This window comes from Macrotis lagotis, chromosome 1 (genome assembly GCF_037893015.1).
Source record: "Macrotis lagotis isolate mMagLag1 chromosome 1, bilby.v1.9.chrom.fasta, whole genome shotgun sequence".
NCBI lineage: Eukaryota > Metazoa > Chordata > Mammalia > Peramelemorphia > Peramelidae > Macrotis > Macrotis lagotis.
The window spans coordinates 751,477,249-751,500,957 of NC_133658.1; the positions used below are offsets into that span (position 1 = coordinate 751,477,249).

At 37.8% G+C, this 23,709-nt stretch overlaps 1 protein-coding gene across 16 annotated transcripts in view; it reads left to right on the forward strand.

Annotated features, from left to right (window-relative positions):
* The window catches only part of ARHGAP32 (Rho GTPase activating protein 32), a 380,058-nt gene extending 358,969 nt beyond the window's left edge, over positions 1 to 21,089 (forward strand). For all 16 annotated transcript variants that reach the window (XM_074216323.1, XM_074216331.1, XM_074216324.1 and 13 more), the window contains 8 exons: positions 1,058 to 1,165; positions 1,583 to 1,728; positions 6,138 to 6,333; positions 8,653 to 8,798; positions 9,274 to 9,345; positions 10,787 to 11,662; positions 12,272 to 13,254; positions 14,700 to 21,089. In XM_074216323.1, coding sequence (XP_074072424.1) covers positions 1,058 to 1,165; positions 1,583 to 1,728; positions 6,138 to 6,333; positions 8,653 to 8,798; positions 9,274 to 9,345; positions 10,787 to 11,662; positions 12,272 to 13,254; positions 14,700 to 16,991 — 4,819 coding nt within the window. In that variant the 3' untranslated portion in view covers positions 16,992 to 21,089. The remainder of the gene's footprint in view (positions 1 to 1,057; positions 1,166 to 1,582; positions 1,729 to 6,137; positions 6,334 to 8,652; positions 8,799 to 9,273; positions 9,346 to 10,786; positions 11,663 to 12,271; positions 13,255 to 14,699) is intronic.
* The last annotated feature ends 2,620 nt before the right edge of the window (positions 21,090 to 23,709 follow it).

Consider the following 23,709-nt stretch of genomic DNA (forward strand, 5'->3'; position numbering starts at 1 on the left):
AATATCATCTCCAAAAGGAGTGATGAGAGATGAGGAATCTGAGGTGAAGCTTAAGGCACAAAAAACAACATGTGGACCTGAAGAGAAGAGAAAGGAGCAAGACTAGGGACTCTGACCAAGATAACAGGATAGGAGCTGAAGCATGGGAAGAGGGGGAAAGGGAGTAAGTATTCATTTATTGCCACACACTGGGCGGAAACTAGTGAAGAGGGAAAAAATGACCTTAGAGATTTAGAAAAAAGCTTAACCCTTCCTTTTTCCCTTTGTCACTGCCATATCTGCCATGTTGGACCCCGAGGGCCAAAGTGAGAGCAGAAAAAAGGCAGAAGGGAGCAGTTAGGTGGTGATGGAGAGAGAGAGTGTGTCAAGGTTTGGAGTCAGAAAGACTCATTTTCCTGAGTTCAAATCCAGCCTCAGACTAGTTGTGCATTCCTGGGCAAGTCACTTACCTCTGTTTGCCTTAATTTCTTCATCTGTAAAATGAGCTGGAGAAGGAAATGGCAAATCACTCTAGTATCATTGCAAAAAAACAGACCAAAACAACCCAAAATACCCAAATGAGGTCATGAAGAGTTGATAGAAAAAAAGACTAAACAATGATAAAAGCATAGTCCCAGGTAATTGCTGACCAGGGAGGAAGGTGAGGAAAATCTCACTGAGGCAGCCACAGGGACACCTAACCGGTACTGTTTTTCCCAGGTATTATTTTTGTGACTGGTTGTAATTAAATCAGGTACATATATAGTCAGAGATCACCATGGCTGGTTATCTAAATGTTGATCCTATTTTGATCAAATTTTCCCAGTTCTTTTATTGTTGACTGCAGTTTTTAGTAGTTGGCAGTAACTATATTCAGTATCTTTAACTCCTTTCTTCCAGTTATTTAAGACTTATAATTAATTGGTTGCAAAGTTTTCATTTTTGTATGTTCTTTATTTCCTTTTTTACAATTGAAGAAATACATTTTAATGGATTTTGCTGCTTGTGGAATGGAATGCTAATTGATGGATATTTTCAGTCTGCTAACAGATGTTGGTGTGTTTATTTCATTTTGTAGAACATTGGAGTTCTTAATGAGACACTTGTCCCTTCTAGCTGATTATTGTTCCATCACAAATATGCATGCCAAGAACCTTGCAATTGTTTGGGCTCCAAATCTTCTAAGGTAATTCGTACTTCTTGCCTTCAATAAACTTGTCAGAAATATAAGATCATTTTAGTACTATCTTTATCATACGAATTTCATCAAATATTTTGTTACTGAAACACATAGAGAATTGTAACTTACTACTGGATTCCATTCCAGCTCTTAGCATAAAACCCACTTAACACTTTATAGGTATAGATACTATAAGTTTGATTGATTTAGAGGATTCAGAATAGGTTACAGCATTGTGACAGTGGGCAAGTCAAGTCCCCTCTCTATGTCTCAGTTGCTTTATTTGTTTAATGAGTTGTAGATGTCGTGTCTCAAAATCTCTTATATATATCCTTCAATTTTAGAATTAAATAATTTGATGATTCATATACCAGTGTCTGCTTACCTTAGTGAATTTCTAAAAGCAACTTGTTTTTTTCACAGATCAAAACAGATAGAATCTGCTTGCTTCAGTGGGACAGCTGCCTTCATGGAAGTGAGAATTCAGTCAGTGGTGGTCGAATTTATTCTTAATCATGTGGATGTTCTCTTCAGTTGCAAAATTAGTGCAGTCATTCAGGATGGGGCAGGTATGACTAAGCTTGTATTGATTCACACTTTTCTCTATAAAAGTGACTTCTCCTAAAAGCATAAAAAGGGAAAATCAGTTTTCCTTGCTATATGAAGAAAAAGAGATGTTAGACAATTTTCTAATCCTTTTACAGAAGAATCATTACACCAAGGCCATTTACTATGAATAAAGAAAATACCACATGAAAGGATAACTTGGCAGCATTTAAGTACCCTTTTTTTAGTAATGTAGCTTTTTTACACAATTATATCAAAAAATAGTTTTTGCAGTGATATTTACATGTTTCCAAAGCTACCAGAGGTTGCGTTTATCTCTTCTTCCCTGAAAAAATCTTTCACCTTTACCCCTCTTTCCACTCCCATTATCCCATTTATAACTGAGACTCTCATTAGTCTCAGTGGACATTCCTATGGAGTATCCTAGCTGTTTTCCTTGCCTCATCCTTTCACATTTTCAGTCTTACTTCATAGTATTTTCACATAGTTCAATTGAACTACTTGCTGTGCCTATATCTGGTTTTTCTGTGTCCCATATCAGTAATTTTGAACACAGCATTCTCTAGTCTTGTAACAGACTATTCAAATTCAGTCTCATTTCTATAAGAGTCTTTGTTTTCTCTTTTTAATTTATTTTTTCCCAATTACATGCAAAAGATAGTTTTCAACAATCATTCTTTTGCAAGCTTTTGAATTCCACATTTTTTTTTACCACCCTCTCTTCCCTCCCTCCTCCCTATGGCCCCAAACAATTTGATATAGGTTGGTTGTACATGTACAATAGTTTTAACATATTTCCCTATTAGTCATGTTGTGAAAGAAGAATTAGAACAAAAGGGGGAAACCAAAGGAAAGAAAAAACATAAAAGAAGTTTTAGAAAGTGAATCTAGTATGCTTTGCTCTGCATTCAGAATCCATAGCTTGTTCTCTGGATGTGGATGTTGTTTTCCTTAACAGGTCTTTCAGGATTGTCCTTGATCACTAAACTGCTGAGAGAAATTGCTTCCCTCATAGTCGATCATCTCACAGTGCTGTTGTTAATATGTACAGTGTTCTCCTGGTTCAGTTCACTTCACTCAGCATCAGTTCAAGTAAATCTTTGTGCTCATGATTTCTTATAGAACAATAGGACTCTATACTATTCATATACTGTAACCTGTTTAGCCATTTCCCACTTAAATGATGTAGTGTTTCTCAAAATTTCACAAATATTTCTATTGGCTAGCCTTAGCTTTATGATGTCTTCCTCATCCCTTTTAATTAGATCTATTTTTGCTTTGAGTGAAATTAGGATTGCTACCCCTGTTTTTTTTTTTTTTGACTTGTGCTGAAGCATAACATATTTTGCTCCAGTCTTTTACCTTTACCCTATGTGTATCTCTCTGCTTCAAATATGTTTCATATAAACAATACATTATAGGATTCTGGTTTTTAATTTACTCTGCTATCTGCTGCTTTTTTATGTGAGAGTTCATTCCATTCACATTCACAGTTAAGATTAATAATTCTGTATTTCCTGCCTTCCAGTCTTCTTTCTTTATACTTTTTTCTCTCTGCTTTCCCCTTACCCCTCCTCACTAAGGTTTTGCTTCTAACTGGTACATCTCTCAATCTGTCCTCTCTGATACCTATTCTTTTCCTTTTTCTTCTTCCTTTCCCCTTTTACTTTTTTAACTTTTACTTTACCTTTATTTTTATTTAATCCTTCCCTTTTTTTACTTAACCTTTTTTACTTCCCTTTTTTACTCAACCTTTACTTAATCCTCCCCTTTCTTACTTAACCTTTACTTCCCTTTTTACTGTACCTTATTTTTACTTAATCCTTTCCATTTATCAGTCTTACCTTCTCCTTTCTTTCACCTTCTGCCCACTTCCCTGTAGGATAAGATAAATTTCCAAATCTATTTGAGAATGTGTTATACTGTCTTTGAGCCAAATCTGTTGAGAATAAGATTTACTCAGGGCTTCTTTCCCTTATCTATAATAAGTCCTTTGTACCTCATCATGTGTTATTATTTGTTCTCTAATGTCTTCTCTCTCTCTCTCTCTCTCTCTCTCTCTCTTATAATCCTCTTTTTTACACCTTAATTGTATCAATACCCTCTGGCAAAGTATATTCCTTTCAACTGTCCTGATAGAAGTCTAATTCTCAAGAGCCAAAGGCATCCTTTACATCACAGTTTAAACTCATACCCTCTTTTCAAGAGCATTCCCTCCAATTGTCCCAATATAAATGCAACCCACTAGAGCTAAGAGTTTGATCACATCCCTGTCAGTTATACCTACACTTCCATTCTAGGTACCTTCCTTTCCACTGACCCAATAGGAATACAGTTCTCAAAAGCTGATCACATCACAGTCAATTTATACTCATACCCTGTCTAAATATGTTCCTTTCAGTTGTTCTAAGAGAAATATGGTTCTCAGGAGTTATCTAACATTTTCTCCCCTTGTGTTTAACTTTTCTCAGCTCTCTTAAGTCTTATATTTGAAGATCAAATTTCCTTTTCAGTTTTGGTCTGTTTATCAGATAAGTTAGTAAGTTCTCTATTTTTTTTTTAAAGTTCATCTTTCTCCTGAAAGAATATGCTGAATTTTACAGGATTCTTGATTGAATCTATGCTCCTTTGCTCTATGGAATATCATATTCCAGGCCCTCCAGTCCTTTAATGTTAAAACTGATAAATCCCGTGCAGTCCTGACTGTAATACCCTGGTATCTAAATTCCTTCTTTTTTGACTCCTTGCAGTATTTTCTCCTTTAACTGAGAATTCTGAAATTTGGCTAAATATTCCTTTGGGGTTTTTATTTTGGAATCTCTTTTTTTGGGGGGGGGGATCAGTGGTTTCTTTCCAGTTCTATTTTTATCTTCATATTCTAGGATATTAGGGCAGTTTTCCATGATAATTTTCTGCTTGCTATTGCCCAGGCCCTTTTTTTCTGAATTTCTGATACTTTCAGGTAGACCAGTAATTTGTAAATGATCCCTTCTAGGTCTATTTTCCTGGTCAGTCATTTTTCCTAAGAGGTATTTTACATATTCTTCTATTTTTTTTCAGCCTTTTGGTTGCGTTTGATGGAATCTTATTGTCTCTCAGAGTTACTCATTTTCATTTGTCCAGTTTTAGTTTTTAAGATTTTATTCTCTTCAGTTAGCTTTTTTGTGTCCTTTTCTGGTTGGTTGACTTTATTTTCTAGCTGGTCAATTTTATTTGTAAAATTGTTTTCTTTAGTTAATTTTTCATAATTTTTTTGCATGACTCACTTCTTTCCTCCATGTTTTTCTTCCTTTCTTTTTTGATATTTTTTTTGAGGTTTTTTTTTGGTAAGGCAAATGGGGTTAAGTGACTTGCCCAAGGCCACACAGCTAGGTAATTATTAAGTGTCTGAGACCAGATTTGAACCCAGGTACTCCTGACTCCAAGGCCGGTGCTTTATCCACTACGCCACCTAGCCACCCCTCTTTTTTGATTTTTAAAATCCTTTTTGAGTTCCTCTTTCATGAGGTCTTTCTGGAATCTAGACCAATTCATTAGCCCTTTAGAGGCTTCAGATGTAGGCACTTTGTCACTTCTTTCCTTTTCTGAGATCCCCAGGAGGGCAGCCCAATAAAGGATCAGTTTCCCAGGACTTGAAACCTTGCTCTCTGAGCTGGAGTTGGGATCCTTATTGTGGGAGGAACTGTGCCAAGACCTTAGTAGTGCTCTGGCTAAAAGCCTCTTGCTGCCTTCCCAGTTCTCCCGCATCCATTGAGCTACACTCACTTCCCTTTGACCCATGAAATAAACCTTTTCCTGAAGTTCCTCCAAGATATCTGGCTGAAAAGTTGTTTGTTTCACTGGGTTTTTTTTTTTTTTTTTTGGTGGGTTCTGTTGCTTTAGGATCTGTTTAGAGACTTCATTCAAATTTGTTTAAGGAAAAGCTCCTGGAGCTTCCTAGCTTTTTGCCGCCATTTTGACTCCACCCCCCAAGTCCCTCCAAATAGATTTCCTTAGTCTCTTTTAAGAAGCTCTTCTGATAACTACCTCAGTGTGATCTTACTCTGGTGCTTAGTGTTCTACACATAGTAAAATAAATGCTTTTACTTTTATTTATTCACACCTTCCCCCTTTTCCCCCTTTCAACTAGAAATAATTATCTTTCCCTTGATTAGCACTAATTGTTTTTTCTAACAAGAATTTTAATTATTTGTGTATATGAGTCATTCTACTCTTCAACCAGAGTATATTCTCCTTGAGACCAAGGACTTGGGTGTTTTCTGCTTGGGATCATCCAGGATCTAACACAATTCGGTCTACTGTTGGGGCTTAAATGTTTCTTGACTGGAGTTGGTATCCTGAACATTTTTTAGAGCAGGACACATCCTCGTTTTCTATTTTAGCAAGTCTCATTTTCCCTTTCTACTTTCAGGTTCTCTTTCAAGGCCCAAGTCCTTGATGGTGTCCTCTCCATCCACCAAACTACTGACTTTGGAGGAAGCCCAGGCAAGAACACAAGCTCAGGTCAGCTCTCCAACTGTGTCCGATAACAAATATATCGAAGTGGGAGAAGGGCCTGCTGCACTTCATGGAAAATTCCACACTATAATTGAGTTCCCTCTTGAAAGGTGAAGTAACTGATTTTATTTAGGTTCAGCTTTTAATCCTGTAATCAGGGGAAGGGTCCAGCAACTCATAATGAATCCTCAATGTGGTATGGCATCCAAGAAAACTAGTGATCTTCAGCCTCGATTGAGGTTCTTTATTTTCTTTATCTTTAGGAAAAATAGCACTTCATTCTTTAAATACCCTTCCATTTTAAAAGCCATTTCAAGGGCAACTAGGTGTGATGCAGTGGGTAGAGCACTAGACCTGTCAGGAGGACCTGAGCTCAAATCCAGCCTCAGACACTTGATATTTACTAGCTGTGAGATCTTGGGCAAATCACTTAATCCCATTGCCTCACCCATAAGAAAAAAAAAAGACATTAAAAGTTTGGTTAACTCATCACTTTGGTTTTTCAGCTGCATATGTCTATTTTATTATACATAACACATATATACATATATGTTTAAGTGTATATGCATGTAGTTGTATGTATACATAAGTACCTTTGATTGGTAATTTTGTTTGATAACCACATTGTTCTTTATCACTTGTTGTTTGTCTTGTCCTATGTATATATTTATCTCTCTTCCTGTATACAATGAAATTTCCCTCACATAAAAACCTTAGTGGGTTCTTTAAAAAAATCATAGTATTAGGAACTTAAAATTTTTCTCTTACCCAAGTAATTTACTATTCCATTTTTAGATTTTGTCAGATTTCAACATTGAGAAGGAAATAGACCATGACAAAGTCTCTTTACTTCTCTCAACCAATTTCTTCATCTATAAAATGAATGGGTTGAACTTATAATGCTAAGATCCCATCTCGATCTATTTTTTAAAATTTTATTTGAATTTTACAATTTTTCCCCCCAAATCTTTCTTCCCTCCCCCCACCTCCCCCACGGAAAGCAATCTGTCACTCTTTATTTTGTTTCCATGTTGTACATTGATCCAAATTGAGTGTGATGAGAGAGAAATCATCTCCTTAAGGAAGAAACAAAAAGTCTTAGAGATAAGAAGATCAGACAATAAGATACCTCGTTTTCTCTTCTAAATTAAAGGGAATAGTCCTTGAACTTTGTTCAAATTCCATGGCTCTTTATCTGGATACAGATAGTATTCTTCATTGCAGACAGCCCAAAATTGTCCCTGATTATTGCACTGATGGAATGAGCAAGTCTATCAAGGTCAACATCACCCCCATGTTGCTGTTAGGATGTACAGTGTTTTTCTGGTTCTGCTCATCTCACTCAGCGTCAGTTCATGCAAATCCCTCCAGGCTTCCCTGAATTCCCATCCCTCCTGGTTTCTAATAGAACAATAGTGTTCCATGACATACATATACCACAGTTTGCTAAGCCATTCCCCAATTGAAGGACATTTACTTGATTTCCAATTCTTTGCCACCACAAATAGGGCTGCTATGAATATTTTTGTACAAGTGATATTTTTACCCTTTTTCATCATCTCTTCAGGGTATGGACCCAGTAGTGGTATTGCTGGGTCAAAGGGTATGTTCATTTTTGTTGCCCTTTGGGCGTAGTTCCAAATTTCTCTCCAGAATGGTTGGATGAGTTCACAGCTCCACCATCAGTGTAATAGTGTCCCAGATTTCCCACATCCCTTCCAACAATGATCATTATGCTTTCTGGTCATGTTGGCCAGTTTGAGAGGTTCGAGGTGGTACCTCAGTGAAGCTTTAATTTGCATTTCTCTAATAATTAATAATTTAGAGCAATTTTTATATGGCTATGGATTGCTTTGATCTCCTCATCTGTAAATTGCTTTTGTATATCCTTTGCCATAACCAGTTGTCAGTTGGGGAATGGCTTTTTGTTTTAAAAATATGACTCAGTCCCCTGTATATTTTAGAAATGAGTCCTTTGTCAGAATCATTAGTTGTAAAGATTGTTCCCCCAATTTACTACACTTCTTTTGATCTTGGTTACAATGGCTTTATCTGTGCAAAAGCTTTTTAATTTAATGTAATCGAAATCATCTAGTTTGATTTTGGTGATGTTCTCCATGTTTTCCTTAGTCATAAACTGCTCCTCTTTCCATAGATCTGCCAGGTAAACTAGTCCTTGTCGATCTAAATTTTTTATTTTATAATTTTTAAATTTTATAAAGTTTTAGTGTTTTCCTGGAGTTCTTCATTACTATTCAGATATCTGATTTGCTTGGTGAATGTTAACTTCATAGTAGACTAAAGAATATTTAAAACTATTTCAGTTTAACATTTTCCAAATTTCTTGGCTTTTTCCATGTTTCTCATTTTCTCGTAATAACTTCATCTTTGAGTATCTTAGCATTGATTTCTTCTCTTCATTGTCTTAGGAAAAGACCCCCAAACAAAATAAAGAAATCTCCTGTGGGCAGTTGGCGTTCCTTTTTCAATTTAGGAAAATCATCATCTGTTTCTAAGCGGAAACTTCAGCGTAATGAAAGTGAGCCTTCAGAGATGAAAGCAATGGCTCTGAAAGGTGAGTATCCTCCATTTGAGCTCACGTGAAAAAAAAATTTTTTTAAACTCAAGCTCAGTACTCTTCAGAGTCAAGACTGTGGGTGATTACAAGGAGACATGGCATCTCCCAGAGGATTTTTTTTATCCACCAATTCGAATGTTACAAGATGAGTTCCCTTCCTTATATTGATGTCACCAAATTGTGACCTTGGGTCTAACACAGCAGCACTGTATTCTTCATTGTATTCATCATCTGTCATTCAGCATTCCCTTCCTCAACCCTCTCCTTAAGATTTCATATAGATAAAGTGTATAAGTGTAAAAACATTGTAAGACAGGATTAGACAAGGTACTGAATTGAATATGTGATAAAGTACTAGATGGACATATTGATATTCATTAACTTAAAATTATGTATATAAAAATGGTGTTCCTGTTCCAGCAAATATGTAGATTGTGAATAATACATATATGTTTTGGTTTTGATTCTTTAGGGAGCCGGGCAGAAGGAACCCTTCGCTCAGCTAAAAGTGAAGAATCTCTCACTTCTCTTCATGCAGTTGATGGTAAGAATGAAAGCACTAGATAATCTATAATATATTTAATTTTAAAAATGCAGTAGTATTTCTGTACTTTCAAATATCAGTCATATCCTTTGCGACAGTCTATTGATAAACATTTAGCCTTTGTCTTAATAATTAATCTTTGTCTCTGATCTGTTGTTGCCTGTCCTGATGAAGTTGTTTCATGGTTCAGTGTTTTGCCAGTCTTTAATCTTTGTTCTTGGGTTTGTACATATACAACTCAAGTATTTTACACTTGATTAATAATATCTGATTAAAACTTGCTATAAAAAGCTGTATGTGTATTAAGTTTCACTGTATGGATATGGTGCTATTAAATGATTAAGATTCTACATAAAACAAATCAGTTTCTATTCACAGATCTAGAAGTTGAAGATGTCAGAGGTCGTATGGTCCAAAACCCTAAGGTTATTTTTTGCTATAAATGACCCTGAAATTAATGTCATTTATCCTTTCCATGATAAGGTTTTTTAAAAATTCAATATCTTTACTGATGTAAAGATCTGTGATTGGGCAACTCAAAAGTTTCAGGGCCTAAATAGTAATTCTAGACCTTTTCTTCTTCCCTCTCCCCAAAAATAAAATAATATTTCTGTGACTTTAATATAGAACACTCTTCCAGTGTTAATACATGAGAATTGGAGTCCACTTTGAAGTTAACATTCACCAAGCAAATCAGATATCTGAATAGTAATGAAGAACTCCAGGACAACACTAAAATTTTATAAAATTTAAAAATTATAAAATAAAACATTTAGATTGACAAGGACTAGTTTACCTGGCAGATCCATGGAAAGAGGAGCAGTTTATGACTAAGGAAAACATGGAGAACATCACCAAAAACAAACTAGATGATTTCAATTACATTAAATTAAAAAGCTTTTGCACAGATAAAACCATTGTAACCAAGATCAAAAGAAATGTAGTAAATTGCTTATTATATGCATTAGAAAGAAATCATATAACTATAATTTTTGCTTTTTTAAATCAGAATATTCACATTAATTCAACTCAGTGAGGAATTTGCCTAAGGCATAAAGAAATAAAAGAACTTGCTCTAGGTCACAAATTGTGTCAGTGGTAAGATTTGGAATTAATCCAAGAAATTTTGTTGTCCTTGCTCTTACCCTGTCTTTCAAATGCTGCTTTTCACCCCCTTTCCTCACTCATCTCTAATCTTTAGCTTCTAGGTATTCCCTATTTGTGTTTTGGAATTCCTCATTTGTTTTTTGGATTTTTTGGATTTTGTTCCTTCAACACTAAGTGGTCAATTTGTATTCACCAGTATCCAGATGCATCTGAAAGAACAAAAGGACATATTTTATCCCCTTTTAGCAAAACCACTCTGATTGGTAGATGACTACTCCTGATTGTGTGTGTGTGTCTGTGACATTAATCATTTCATATTATTATTTATTACCAGGTGACTCTAAACTCTTCCGACCTAGGAGACCCCGGTCTAGCAGTGATGCATTATCTGCCTCTTTTAATGGAGAAATGCTGGGAAATCGATGTAATTCCTATGATAATCTGCCCCATGACAATGAAAGTGAAGAGGAAGAAGGACTCTTACATATTCCAGCCCTTGTATCCCCTCATTTGGCTGAGGATGTTGACTTAAGTCCACCAGACATTGGAGTAGCCAGCTTGGATTTTGATCCCATGTCATTTCAGTGTAGTCCTCCCAAGGCTGAATCAGAGTGCTTAGAAAATACCATCTCCATCTTAGATTCCATGGGATTTCCCAAGGACAAGCCAAGCACCAGCAAAAAGGACATAGAGGTAGGGAGCCAGGCTCAGACTCCTGGCAGTACTACTAGCTCTGAACCTGTCTCTCCACTTCAGGAGAAATTAAGTCCATTCTTTACCCTGGACCTAAGCCCAACTGAAGACAAAGCAACCAAGCCATCCTCATTCACAGAGAAGGTTGTTTATGCCTTTTCTCCAAAAATAGGACGGAAATTAAGTAAATCACCCTCTATCAACATATCAGAGCCAATCTCTGTGACTGTTCCCAGTCGAGTGTCAGAAGTCATTGGTACTATTCCAAACTCAGCATCACAGAATACATCTTCCCCAACCTGGAGCAAGGGCTTTGGAGAAAGTGATGTCATCAATAGGTCCCCCACTCAGGTAGTAATGATAAGAGCAAATGAGGCAGATTCCCAAGAAGTTTGCCAGCCTGACATCAAGCCCTTGGACCAAGTGACTGCTGAGGCAGTAGGATTGCCAGGGAAAGTGGAAGAAGTCATCTCCAGCAGTCAGAGTAAGGCTGTACCTTCTGGACAGACTCAGACAGGTACTGTTGATTTTCCTCCATTCTTTCTTTAAATTCAAAGGGATCTACAATACATTATGCCACCTGTGCCTTTTAAAAAAAGGGAAATAAAACTTCAGAGCCTTACTTTTCAGGGTTGTGCCAATGACTCGAGTGCTAATAAAACTCCTTAGGGCTGCCAGCCCTCCATCGAGGCCTCAGAGTCCTCTTTGTGTCTTTGGACAGTCAAAATTCATGGATGATTTTTGCACAACTTTGTAGCTTTTGATTTATGTATAAGACTTTTTAGTAACATTGTCAGTACTTGAAGGGACTTGACCTTCAAGGGACTTTGGGGGTCCCAAAGCTTGTTTTCTGATTATTTTTCAAATCAGGGGAGAGTACCTGCCTTCTCTGTAGACACCCACGAGGAAATTGAAACCTCTGGACGAGTTGTTTTAGTTTTCTTTCTGAACCAGCTGTACTTTCTACAGCTTTTGCATGTGGGACAGAAGATCAAGGATGGCCATTGTGAGATGTGGAAAGCACCTTTTTTTTTTTTAATTGGTCAGAGGGGGAATATTTTGCTATCTATTCAGGATAACAGAGACTACCTTTTCACTCTCATTTTTTTTCCCAATTTCCTACTAGGAGCAGTTGCCCATGACTCCCCTCAGGATCTCGTTCCTGTCAGTTCAGTCTCTCTTATCCCACCACCACCGCCTCCAAAAAATGCTGCCCGTATGTTGGCCTTAGCATTGGCAGAATCTGCACAGCAAGCTTCAACTCAGTCATTGAAGAGACCAGGGAATTCTCATGCTGGTTGTCCAAATTATGGAGACACTACAGTGGCAACACCTGAAGATAAACAGTCCAATTTTTTAATTAGTTTTCCTTTAGATAAAACCTGTTTCCATTCTAGTATGTCATCAGAACAACTTCACCTCCAAAACACTCCTTCTGGAAATTATGACCAGCTTAAACTGGGTGTATCAGTGGCTGAGGACCACTCCGAGGCAATTCCAGTTGAATCTGGTGAGCAGCCATACCACACAATTGATTCACCGGTAAATCAGGATCATATGACCTGTCTTTCTGGGGACCCAGAAAAGGCCGAAATTCCCATGCCAACATTTGTAGATTCAGACAAGACTGATAGTCATTTTGTTTTGCATGAGAATACAGGGAAGACTAATATTCGAACTGTTCCCTTTGGGAACCAAGAGGAACCTCATATGCATTTTTCCAGTCAAGACCAACTTCTTTCCCCTCTGGATACATCTGTAGATAAATCACAGCTTTCCTCAGAACCTGAAGAAAAGATAACTCCACCTTTCGTTTTGCCTATGGACAAAGTCCACCCTCCTCCTGGGTCCCCTGTAGACAAAACCACTCCTGCTCCAACAACTTACATGACAACTACTTCAGTGTCGAGTGAAGTAACTACCAGGGAAACTAGTTGGGATATGGGTGGCCAACCTGTACCTTCTGCCGACCTTGTCACCACCCTTCAGCGCACCCACAGACCTAACCGTCCTCCTCTATCCCATTCTTCTCAGAGACCAGCAGAGCAGCAACTAGTGGTGGGACAGGTACCAGCAGCAGCCAGTATAGGACTAAATAATTCCCACAAGGTAAGAGGGGGAAGGAAAATGATGTGGAATGTACCTTTTCCGAAGGTATGTTTATTGTTAACAGATGTGATGAGCCATCCCACTCAGATATGGCTGTATATGGAATGCTTCTGGAAGTATTTTATATTTCAGATTAGAATCTGTTTGGTAATTCCTGCATTGAGTGGTTTTGCTTTGGGAATGGAGAAAGACAGCATTAATACCAAATCACTGTAGGTTGATTTTTGTCTTCTCCCTTTTCTTCCTAGGCTGTTCAGGTCCTTCACTGAATAGTAACTCAAAGGAAGCATGGTCTATTGAGTCAAACTGGACTTTAGGTATCAGGGTTTACAAGTTCTTTCTTCATGTCCACCACTGACTGACTGTGACTTTGGGCAAGTCATTTAACCTCTGTGCCTCAATTACAACTACCAAAAAAAAAATAGGATAACAGATTTCTTGTATGTAAATATGATATTTTATAATCTAGCTATCAACCTCTAGAGAAATGTAAAAAAATCTCATGGAATTAACACTACTAGATACATTTTTAAAACTTTAACTAGCAACTTTGATCACAGTCAAGTATTATCTTGAAAGAATGAATACTATATAGGGATAATAAAGTTAAAATCTACATTTTTTTTTATTCTAAGTGTAATAGGTTTCTTACAATCAGCTGGGACAGTTGGAAGAGTGATGGGATCAGGTTCTCCTTTAGCTGCCCTGCTACTTGTATGTCTTTGGATAAGTCCCTTTAGTTCTCTGGGCTTCAGTTTCCTTTTCAGCAAAATGAGAGGATTGGATCAGATAATCTTTACATTTTTTTCCTTCTGAGGCTCATTATCCTGTGATCCTTTGAAGTGATCAAGAAGGACCTAGATTTCTGGTTCACAGAGGAAGTGCCATTTCCAGAATTTCCATCACTGGCTTACTATAGTGCCCCCATGGTTATCCCTTCTGATGCCAAAAGTAACTCTTAGAGTAAAGGAGAGCTCTCACTTTGATTTAGATTTCACCTTAGAAACTACTTGCTTTTTCTTCCTGTGAACTGGTCCAGCATATAGAGCTGTCAGCCACCATTTGCAATTTTTCCTTGATAGTTTGACTATATTATATCTGACAGAAAGTTCTTGGTGTTCAAGACAACTAAGATAGCTAAATATACTATACATTGATTAGTAACAGTGTGGGAAAATGTATATATGTAAATACACACACATACTTTTAGTGGGAAATCAACAAGGTTAAAGTCATTCTATAAGTAGGAAAATAACAGCACTCTTAAAATAGCAGCAGGAGACCTTCCTTTCTCTCAACTGCAGAAAAGCCTATTTCTGTTATCTAGGGCTACACCTAGGGAGTTAAGGTAAACATGCAGTTGTGATTGACTCTATAGGTTTGTCCCCAAAAAAGGAGTAAAGAAAACAAAAGTAGATAACATCATATCTGTTCTCTCTCATTAGGTTCGTGGAGTAGCTTCAGCTCCAGAGAAGCCACCTGAGCCCAGAGGAGCAGAATCATCTTCCATCTTTCCCTGTGATAGTAGTACAGCCACTCGATGTGCCCCCTATGCTTCTGCTGTCCCCCCAGTCCTTCCTGAAAAGCTCTGGGAGGGTACAAGGGCTCCCCCTCTGCATCTGCGTTCTGAGTCTCTTCCTGTGCACACCTCCCAAGGCTTCACCCTGCCAGTCCCACCAACAAGGACGATGGATAGTAAGATTGCTACGGCCATATACTCCAGTAATACAGATGCAGCCAGTACTTCAAATTATCATTCCTTCATTGTTGCTTCATCAGCTTCCATGGACGAGGCTTTGCCTCCACCTCCACCTGCCCCTCAGCCCAAGCTTACCTCTCAGAAAATAACTTATCCTTCTTATATGAGGCCTGATATCACACCTGATTCTGTTGGGGCAGAAAACTGTTTGCATCTTGGCTTGGCTACTGCCTGTCAGTACCGTCCGCAGAGTGTTCCTCCACACCACCATAAACCTGAGCAGCACCAAGTCTATGGTTCCAGATCAGAGACACCAAGTTGCATGGGTCCCCGCTATAATACATATATACCCCCTGGCAAGAATTCATCTGGGTACCATACCAAGCCATGCAGCCGGGTTGAATATGTGGCCTCTGTCAGCCCATCTCTTCGGAGTGCTTGCTATCCTGAAGATATTCCTCCATACCCCACCATCCGTAGAGTACAGTCCCTCCATGCCCCTCCATCTTCTATTATCCGCTCTGTCCCCATTTCCCGGACAGAAGTACCCCCAGATGATGAGCCATCCTATTGCCCAAGACCCCTTTACCAGTATAAGCCATATCAGTCCTCCCAGGCCCGTTCAGATTACCATGTAACTCAGCTACAGCCTTATTTTGAGAATGGCCGAGTTCACTACCGGTACAGTCCTTACTCCAGTTCTTCTGGTCCCTATTACAGCTCAGATGGGGCCTTCTATGATGTGGATGCTTATAGCACGGTGCAGTTGAGGCCGCTGCATCGCCCACCCAACCGTGATTTCAATTTCTACAATCCCAGGCTTCAGGGAAAGAATTTGTACCGGTACCCCGGTTTGCCCCCTCGTCCCCAGGGCAACATAGTGGGCTACCTTTCGGGGAATGAACATAATCTTATCAATGTGACGTCAGCAGCTGATGTGAAGCATATGTATACTTCATGGGACCTGGAAGACATGGAAAAATATCGCATGCAGTCCATTCGAAGGGAAAGCCGAGCACGGCAAAAGGTTAAAGGGCCGGTGATGTCCCAGTATGACAACATGACCCCAGCTGTGCAGGATGATATGGGTGGGATTTATGTCATCCATCTACGGAGCAAATCAGATCCTGGGAAAACTGGACTTCTTTCAGTGGCAGAAGGGAAGGAAGGAAGATATCCCACCATGGCAGTTACCCCAGAGGGAGATGACCGCTTCTATAAAAAGCATCCTGAGCCAGAGATAGACAGAGCTCATTACCATGGTGGCTATGGCAATGGGCAGTCAGAGAAGCCGTCTCTCCCTCTGAAGCAAAGCAGCCTCAGGAACAGGAAAATTCATGACATGAGCTCCAATCCCTCTGAACATAGGGGGCACCAGGAAGTAAGCCATAGGCAGTTATGCGAATCAAAAAATGGGCCTCCTTATCCCCCAGGAACTGGCCAGTTAGAATATGGGACCAAAGGCATCCCAGACACTTCTGAACCAATTAGCTATCATCCTGCTGGAGGAAAATATAGTACAGTAGGCCAAGACACTTTGAGACTGAACCACAAAGAAGTGAGGCCCTCTGAAGAGCTGGAGCGGCCGCGTCTGCGGCAACCCCCTGCCCCTGAGAAACTCTCAAGAGACTGCTATAAGGAAGATGAGCATCCTACGCAGTCGGTTCCCCCACCTAAGCCAGAACGGAGTCACAGTCTGAAACTCCATCATACACAAAGTATGGAGAGGGACCCCAATCTCCTGTACCAGTACCAAACGCATGGCAAACGCCAAAGCAATATGACTGTATTATCTCAGTATGAGAATCTGGATGATTATCACCCCATGCCACAGCACCAGCGGGGAGGTTTTGGAGGAGGAGGAGGAGGAGGAGGAGGAGGAGGAGGAGGAGGAGGAGGAGGAGGAATGGGTACATTCATACCTCCTGGCTTTCCCCATCCACAAAATAGGACATATGCCACAGCTCTGGGTCAGGGGGCTTTCCTTTCCACAGAGCTGTCCATGCAGAATCCTGAAACACAGATCCATGCAGAATGAGCCCTGGGAACAATAGAGTTAAAGCAGCCTCTGCTGGACAGTGGACTGTTTTATTTTTTCAATGACCAAAAAGATTAAAAAAATATACAAAAAATTTAAAAAAACCCACCAAAATATCCCAATAAGAAAGGGAAACAAACTATCATCTTTTCTCCTCCCTATCACCACATCCCCCATCCACAAACTCTGTTGTGTGTTTCATTTAAAGGAGATCCAAGTGATTGTGGAAAGCTTCAATTTGTCATAGACCAAATTCACCAGAGAAGGGAAATTTGGAATGAGATTGGGGGCTGCTGCTGCTTTTAAGCAAAATTAACCTTGTCTCATTTTTTTTCTTGGTACTTGGTATATATAGTATGGTAGAATTTTACTTCTACTTTGGGTTCCTATTTAAACTTACCCCCAATAAATATGGAGTGACATTCCAAGAATATCAGCTCATTCTCATCTAAGTAAAATTAACCTTGTCTCATTTTTTTTCTTGGTACTTGGTATACATAGTATGGTAGAATTTTACTTCTACTTTGGGTTCCTATTTAATTTATCCCCAATAAATATGGAGTGACATTCCAAGGATATCAGCTCATTCTCATCTAATCACCCCTCTCTTCTGAGTCAGGTATACTAAATTAAAGTCAGAAAATTATTAATACTTTAATTAGGAAACAGTTATTATTAAGAATTTAATTTAAGCATTTAAGAAAAATTATTTGTTCCTTCAGCCTGAGAACATTTTAAAAATTTATAATTATTATTATTATTATTATTATTATTATTATTCTCAGAATCCCATGAAAGCTGTCTGTCTTTTTCTCAGTTCTCAACCTTGTGTAAATACAAAAAGGATTTTTCATTAGAATAACAAAGAAGCTTCTAAATGAAAGAAAAAAAATCTTTGTTATTGTGACTTAGCATCAGAAGCTATTAGTTTTTTTAAATGTGCTTACTACCATTAAGTTTTTATAAAAGATCTCAGTAAATTATAGTTTCTAGTTTAAACATTTCATACCACTGTCATGGAAAATACAGCAGCATGGTTTGGCTGGATAAACAGAGAACATGCCCTAATTTACAAATTTACTTTGTGTTAATGTTTTATTTCTAAACCAGAGTGCAGGTTACCTGGGAATTCTTATTGTAGGTACCAGTTATTTATGGGAACATGTAAGCTACTCTGTTAACTACTTAGTACACTGTACCATATCATCTTCCAGTGGAACTCTGCAGTTACCATGTGAGTACTGAGTAAAGACATGTTCTTCATTCACTCTGTATTTAGTGTGATCACTGTTTTATTGTAATTGTCACACCCTCACCAGCATTTCAGGTACATCACTTTGTAACTCTCTTATATATATTTAGTACCCAAGACTTTGTTTTTAATTATAACTCACATGAATTCCTTACCACAATAGGAATGACAGTTCTTTCCAGCCAAATAGTTTTCTTTTCTTTTTCTGTATTCTTCACAGCTATACCAATATTAGCGGTATAGTTGTCTATTTCTAAGAGAATATAGTTTGACATTTCATTATACAAGATTTACTAATGCTTGAGTTTTTAGGCATTGACATCTTAAAAATGCTCAATTTGGTGAAGACAGTTGGAGCATCTCTTTCAATTCAGTGGATGAGAATTTCTCTGACTATTTTTTAAACTCAGAGTGAGCTTCATTCAGTGAAAAAAGAAAAAACAAGTGTTCACGAGGCTAAAATCATGCTGCTATCATTGCTGTGAAACCACAAATTCTAGGGCTCACATCATTTCATCTTTGAACCAGAATGTCACGTTATTGCTCCTTTCAATGATTAAATAAAAAGAGAAACAAGATTTAACTATCATGTTAGAAAAGAATATACTTTTTTTTCTTTTTTGGTAACCATTCAAAGTTTTCTTTTTTGATCTCCCAGCTTTGGTCACAATTACTTCAACAGCAGTACTCCAAATACTCATTTAGGGATGTGTCTACAGTAGAAATTGGGAAACAACTGACAGTTTTTGCTTGTAATTGGCCTGTGAAAGTTCATGTAGTTTTACAAAATACCCAGATCCAACTAGTATAGAAAAAAATCATTACCTTCATATTTATCAATAAACATTTATTAAGCACCAGCAATGTCCCAGGCACCAAGAGGTACTGGGATAATCATTCAAAGAATGAAACAATCCCTACTCTCAAAGTATATTCTAATAACAAGTAACTAGTGGTATACTCCCACATGATTTGAAGCTGTTGACACATTTACAAGTCCACTAGATTTTAGTTTACATCACAAGAATTTCTTAACCTTGGCTATCCCTTGACCATCATCAGATCAATAGAGCAATTCAGTTGACCATTGGCAATACCAAATTGATATTTCATCAATAACTAGAAGATTGGAGGGAAGGGAAAGGGTGGGGTGTGGGGACTATCACCAAGTAGGTTTGCATGATTTAATAGTAATTGTTTGCCCTGGAGAAGATGATTGAAGAAAAGCCTGTTCAGTCAATTTTCTTTATATGTGCATATTTTCCATCTTTGAATCATAAAGCTGGGAAAGACAAACTGCTCAAGTTTTTCCCTGGAGAAATTCCTAACTAGAAGCCCACAGCTAAAGAACTTGATAAAGATAACGACTCAAAGGATCATTAATTTGTGAAAACTATGAACTCTGGACAGAATCTCCAGTTGTTTTCTCTAATGCAGACACAGCCTTAATTATGTATTCAGTTATTTGAAGAAGAATTTTGCATGGTCTCTTTCTTGCTAATACTATGGGGTAGAAATTGGATGGCAAATCACTGTGAGCCAAGTTACCTCAGCATAAGTCACTGTAGGAGTGACTTCACAAACCTAGAAATGGCATTGAAGTTAATATTTTTAATTTTGACATGGGGCATCATCATCGACAAAAATGGAGCTGCCTTATGATTAAATCCATCATCTTTTATTATTTCAATACCTAAATCTCTAGCATTTTATCCTTTTGGCTAGATTTGTGGTCTAATGACTGTAAAACTTTTCAGTCTCAAAGGTGCCAATTTATTTGTTTTTAGTTCCTCTCATCTGAGCCTAATTTCATCTTGTGTTTGGTTTCCTTTTAAAACATGCAAGTTCCCTGAAATTGTCCTGAGAATGCTCCATGTATCTCTCCCCATATTCCTCCATATTTCTGATAAAGCAAGGTATTTTGTGAAAAAAAGGCTGGGTCGGGTTGAAAATACACAGAAAATAGAAAATGTGCTTCTTTGAAGAGGAAACACTTGTATGACTTGAAAGAGTGGGGAAGAAAGAGCAAGACTTTTCATCTTTTGGGTGGAAATTTGGTATAGTTCATTCTGCTTAAAATGCATTGTTCTTTGGTTACAGGAGGAACAAGTAGATCCAACCTCTGCTTCCTTCTGTATCTCCACCCCATCTGTTGCTCATCCCATAAGTATGTTGGCAAAGCTTTCTCTCAGAAACATATGTAAGGAAATGATAACGAAAGTAAAAGAAAGTTTGAAAGTTATTTTAGAAAGGATAGAGGCATGTGATTTTTTTCAGTCCTGAATGCTACAGGAGTGTCAGGTATGATAAATTTTAACTGTGTGCATGAAAATGTCAGTGCATAAAGTGGGCGGGGGGCGGGGAAGAACTCCCCTCTCCTCCAATAGCTGGTTGGTATTTTTATGGTCAAAGAATGAGATACGGTTGTTTTGCAGTTTATGTTATGTAGTAGAAAACTTGATTTTTCAACCATGACCCGCATGATAAAAAAGTGTCCTAGAAAGTTTTGAATCACACTTCTGAATACTTTTAACTTTAATTTATATAATGTCTTATTTTTATGTTTTAATATTTTTGTGAACTGGTGTAAAATATATATGCTGAGAAGCTCATGTATTTTTTGTAAATAATTTTGTGGCTTATTCTTTGCCCCATATGTAAATATTTAGATTACCACTTTCTTCCAACCTTGTATAAGGCTGACGTGGGGTTCTGGTTTTGGTTTGGGGGAGGGGTTTTTGTACTGTAATGGGAAAATCCAGATTGAGATGTCTTGTGGTTTAAATCAAATGTCCCACCGAGGTCAATTCAAATATACAAGTCAAAGAAATAATTCAGGTTAAAACAGACATCTTTGTGTCCATGTGTGTTTATTTCTCTAAAAGGTAAAAGATAATAATGGAAGGAATTGAAGTTAGCAAAGGGCTTTGGGGCTAGAAAGAATGAATAACCTAGTAATAAAATGACCTAGTTGAGCATTCTGATGGTGATGATGATGATGACGATGACTTTGGCTACCTAGCTTTATCCTTAAGCCGAAACACTAGAGTGACTTCACAACTTCTGAGACTTGAGACCTTACTGGAATTTTAAGGTGTACTTAAGAATTCAATAACTCTCCCAAAGAGTCTTTCTAGCATGGTATGGCTACCAGTCTTGGAATTTTCTAGTTGATTAAATGTTTTGGAACTCTGTCTTCCAACTGCTCAAAGGAGGACCTTTTTAGAAATTGTGTCAGTCTAAGTCTCTGGAGTATTCCCCAGAAGAACTCGTAACCTTATGAGGGATATGGTCTTGGAATGAGTCATTTAGGGTCCCAACTCAAACTTACCAAAACCTAGTTGGTAAATGTTCTTAATTTATGCCCTTGTGGCAAAATGTCTTGTACAAAATTTTATTTTAGTTTTTTGGACTGATAATCTTTCTAAAATATAATATATTTGACCTTGTTTTCTTATGTTAAAGCTACAAATATTGTCTTGTTATTCAATGGCCATCCTTGTAACTATTTTCTTAGAGTATTAACATAGCACCACAATGGCCTATTCAAAGTGCCTCTATGTTATAGAGGTTGAGAGGTGTGCTGCTACACTAAATGGTCTCTCTGACAATTTAATCCACAGTGCTCTATAAAGGTCTCCATTTCCCTTGTTTACTATTTCTAATCTATAATCCTTTAAAAAATCAGATAAACAATCTTGTTATAAGTGATAAGACCTTCATATATCTTCAACTATTTTCAGGATCATCATATCAAAAGGGATTAAATTTAAGAGATCATTGAATCAAGAGTTAGATGAGCTCTCCAAAGTCATTGTTATCTTTAAGAACAACAGCTGAGAAAGTTTTTTATTATGTGCCTGACCTTCATTCAGTGCTTTACAAGTATCTAATTTGAGCCTCAGGATAATCCCGGGAGGGAAGTGCTGTTGCCTCCATTTTACAGATGGGGAAACTGAGAAACAAGTTAAGCCCAGGGTAACAAAGCTAGATTTGAGCCCAGATTTGAACTCGTCTCTCTGACTCAGAGGCCAAGTGTTTTAATCACTGTCACCCAGCTGTCTGTTCCGTTTTAAAAGATGAAGCAACACACCCAGGAAAGTCTTGGACTTGTCCAAGTAGTCCCAACAAGTAGAAGATTTAAGGCAGGATGTGAACCCAAGTTCACTGACCTGAGAGTTGGCATTTTCCCAACTACACTGACACATTCTGCTGAGGACCCAGAAGTAAATCTAGAAACAATGGGTAGACGTTGCAAGGTGGCAAATTTGGGTTTCACATAAAATCACCCAGCCATTGGAGAGCTCTAGAAGAGGACTGCTTCCTGAGAATATGGCTATGATTACACATTACTGGAAATCTGAAGGCAAATGCACTATTTTTAGGTACTGTGGAGATAGGATTCATGTTTTATACAACATTGGACAGCATGAGCTCCAAGGTCTTGATATCCCTAATCAAAGGTAATCTATTGCTCCTTAGAACTTGCATAACTTCTATTTTTTTCTCACGATCTATATTCTAATTTTTATTCCAATTTGTGGATTAGTATACTATTAAGTTATAAATAAGAGCTTCTTTTCATAACATAATTTGAATCTATCTTCATTCAATTCAATAATTATTAAGTATCTACTCTGTGTAAAGACAGATTCAAATTATACCTCTGATTGATACTGTGGACTCAGGACAAGTCCTGTCCCTTCTCAGTGTCCCTTTGGCAATTAAGAGTGGCTGATCTCCAGTGTTACTGAAAATTCCTTGCCAGGAGTTGGTGACACAGATGAAATCATAGATGCATCAAAAAAGTCATGGAGCTCAGGGAAAACCTGTTTTCACAGATGAAAGACTTTTCTCATGGGAGCATTTCTGAAGTACTTACCAAGACCCAGATAGTGTTTGTTTGAAAAACACAATCTATCATTTGATACATGAATTATTAAAGATCAGGAAAAAAGTCTGCCTATGCACTGGGTTAATCATCAATGGAATATTCATGGAAGGACAGAAGCAAGATTTGAAAAAAGGTGTGAATCAATTAAGATCTGTACCAATGAAGGCAGTTCACACCAGAATCACAAATTCATTAAAGTATAGCTATTGGGGGGGGGGGGGGGGGGTTGCAAGGCAATGGTGTTAAGTGACTTGGTCAAGTATTGTAACTGTCTGAGGCTGGATTTGAACTGAGGCACTCCTTGACTCCAGGACCAGTGCTCTGACAACAAAAACATTTTAGCTGGAGCCAATTTGATTTCAACCTCATTTAATTTTACTCATACTATACAATCTCTTCAAGTTGCTCATGCAATATTTTTACATCTTTAGTCACTATCTTTCTGAGACCCAGATTTATTATACCTGTAGATTTGCCTGATATATACTAGTCAAAATCAAGAGTGGAGAAAAAGAAAATCATATTGGACTGGCTTGATGCACTTTTTTTTTTTAGATTTTTCAAGGCAGTGG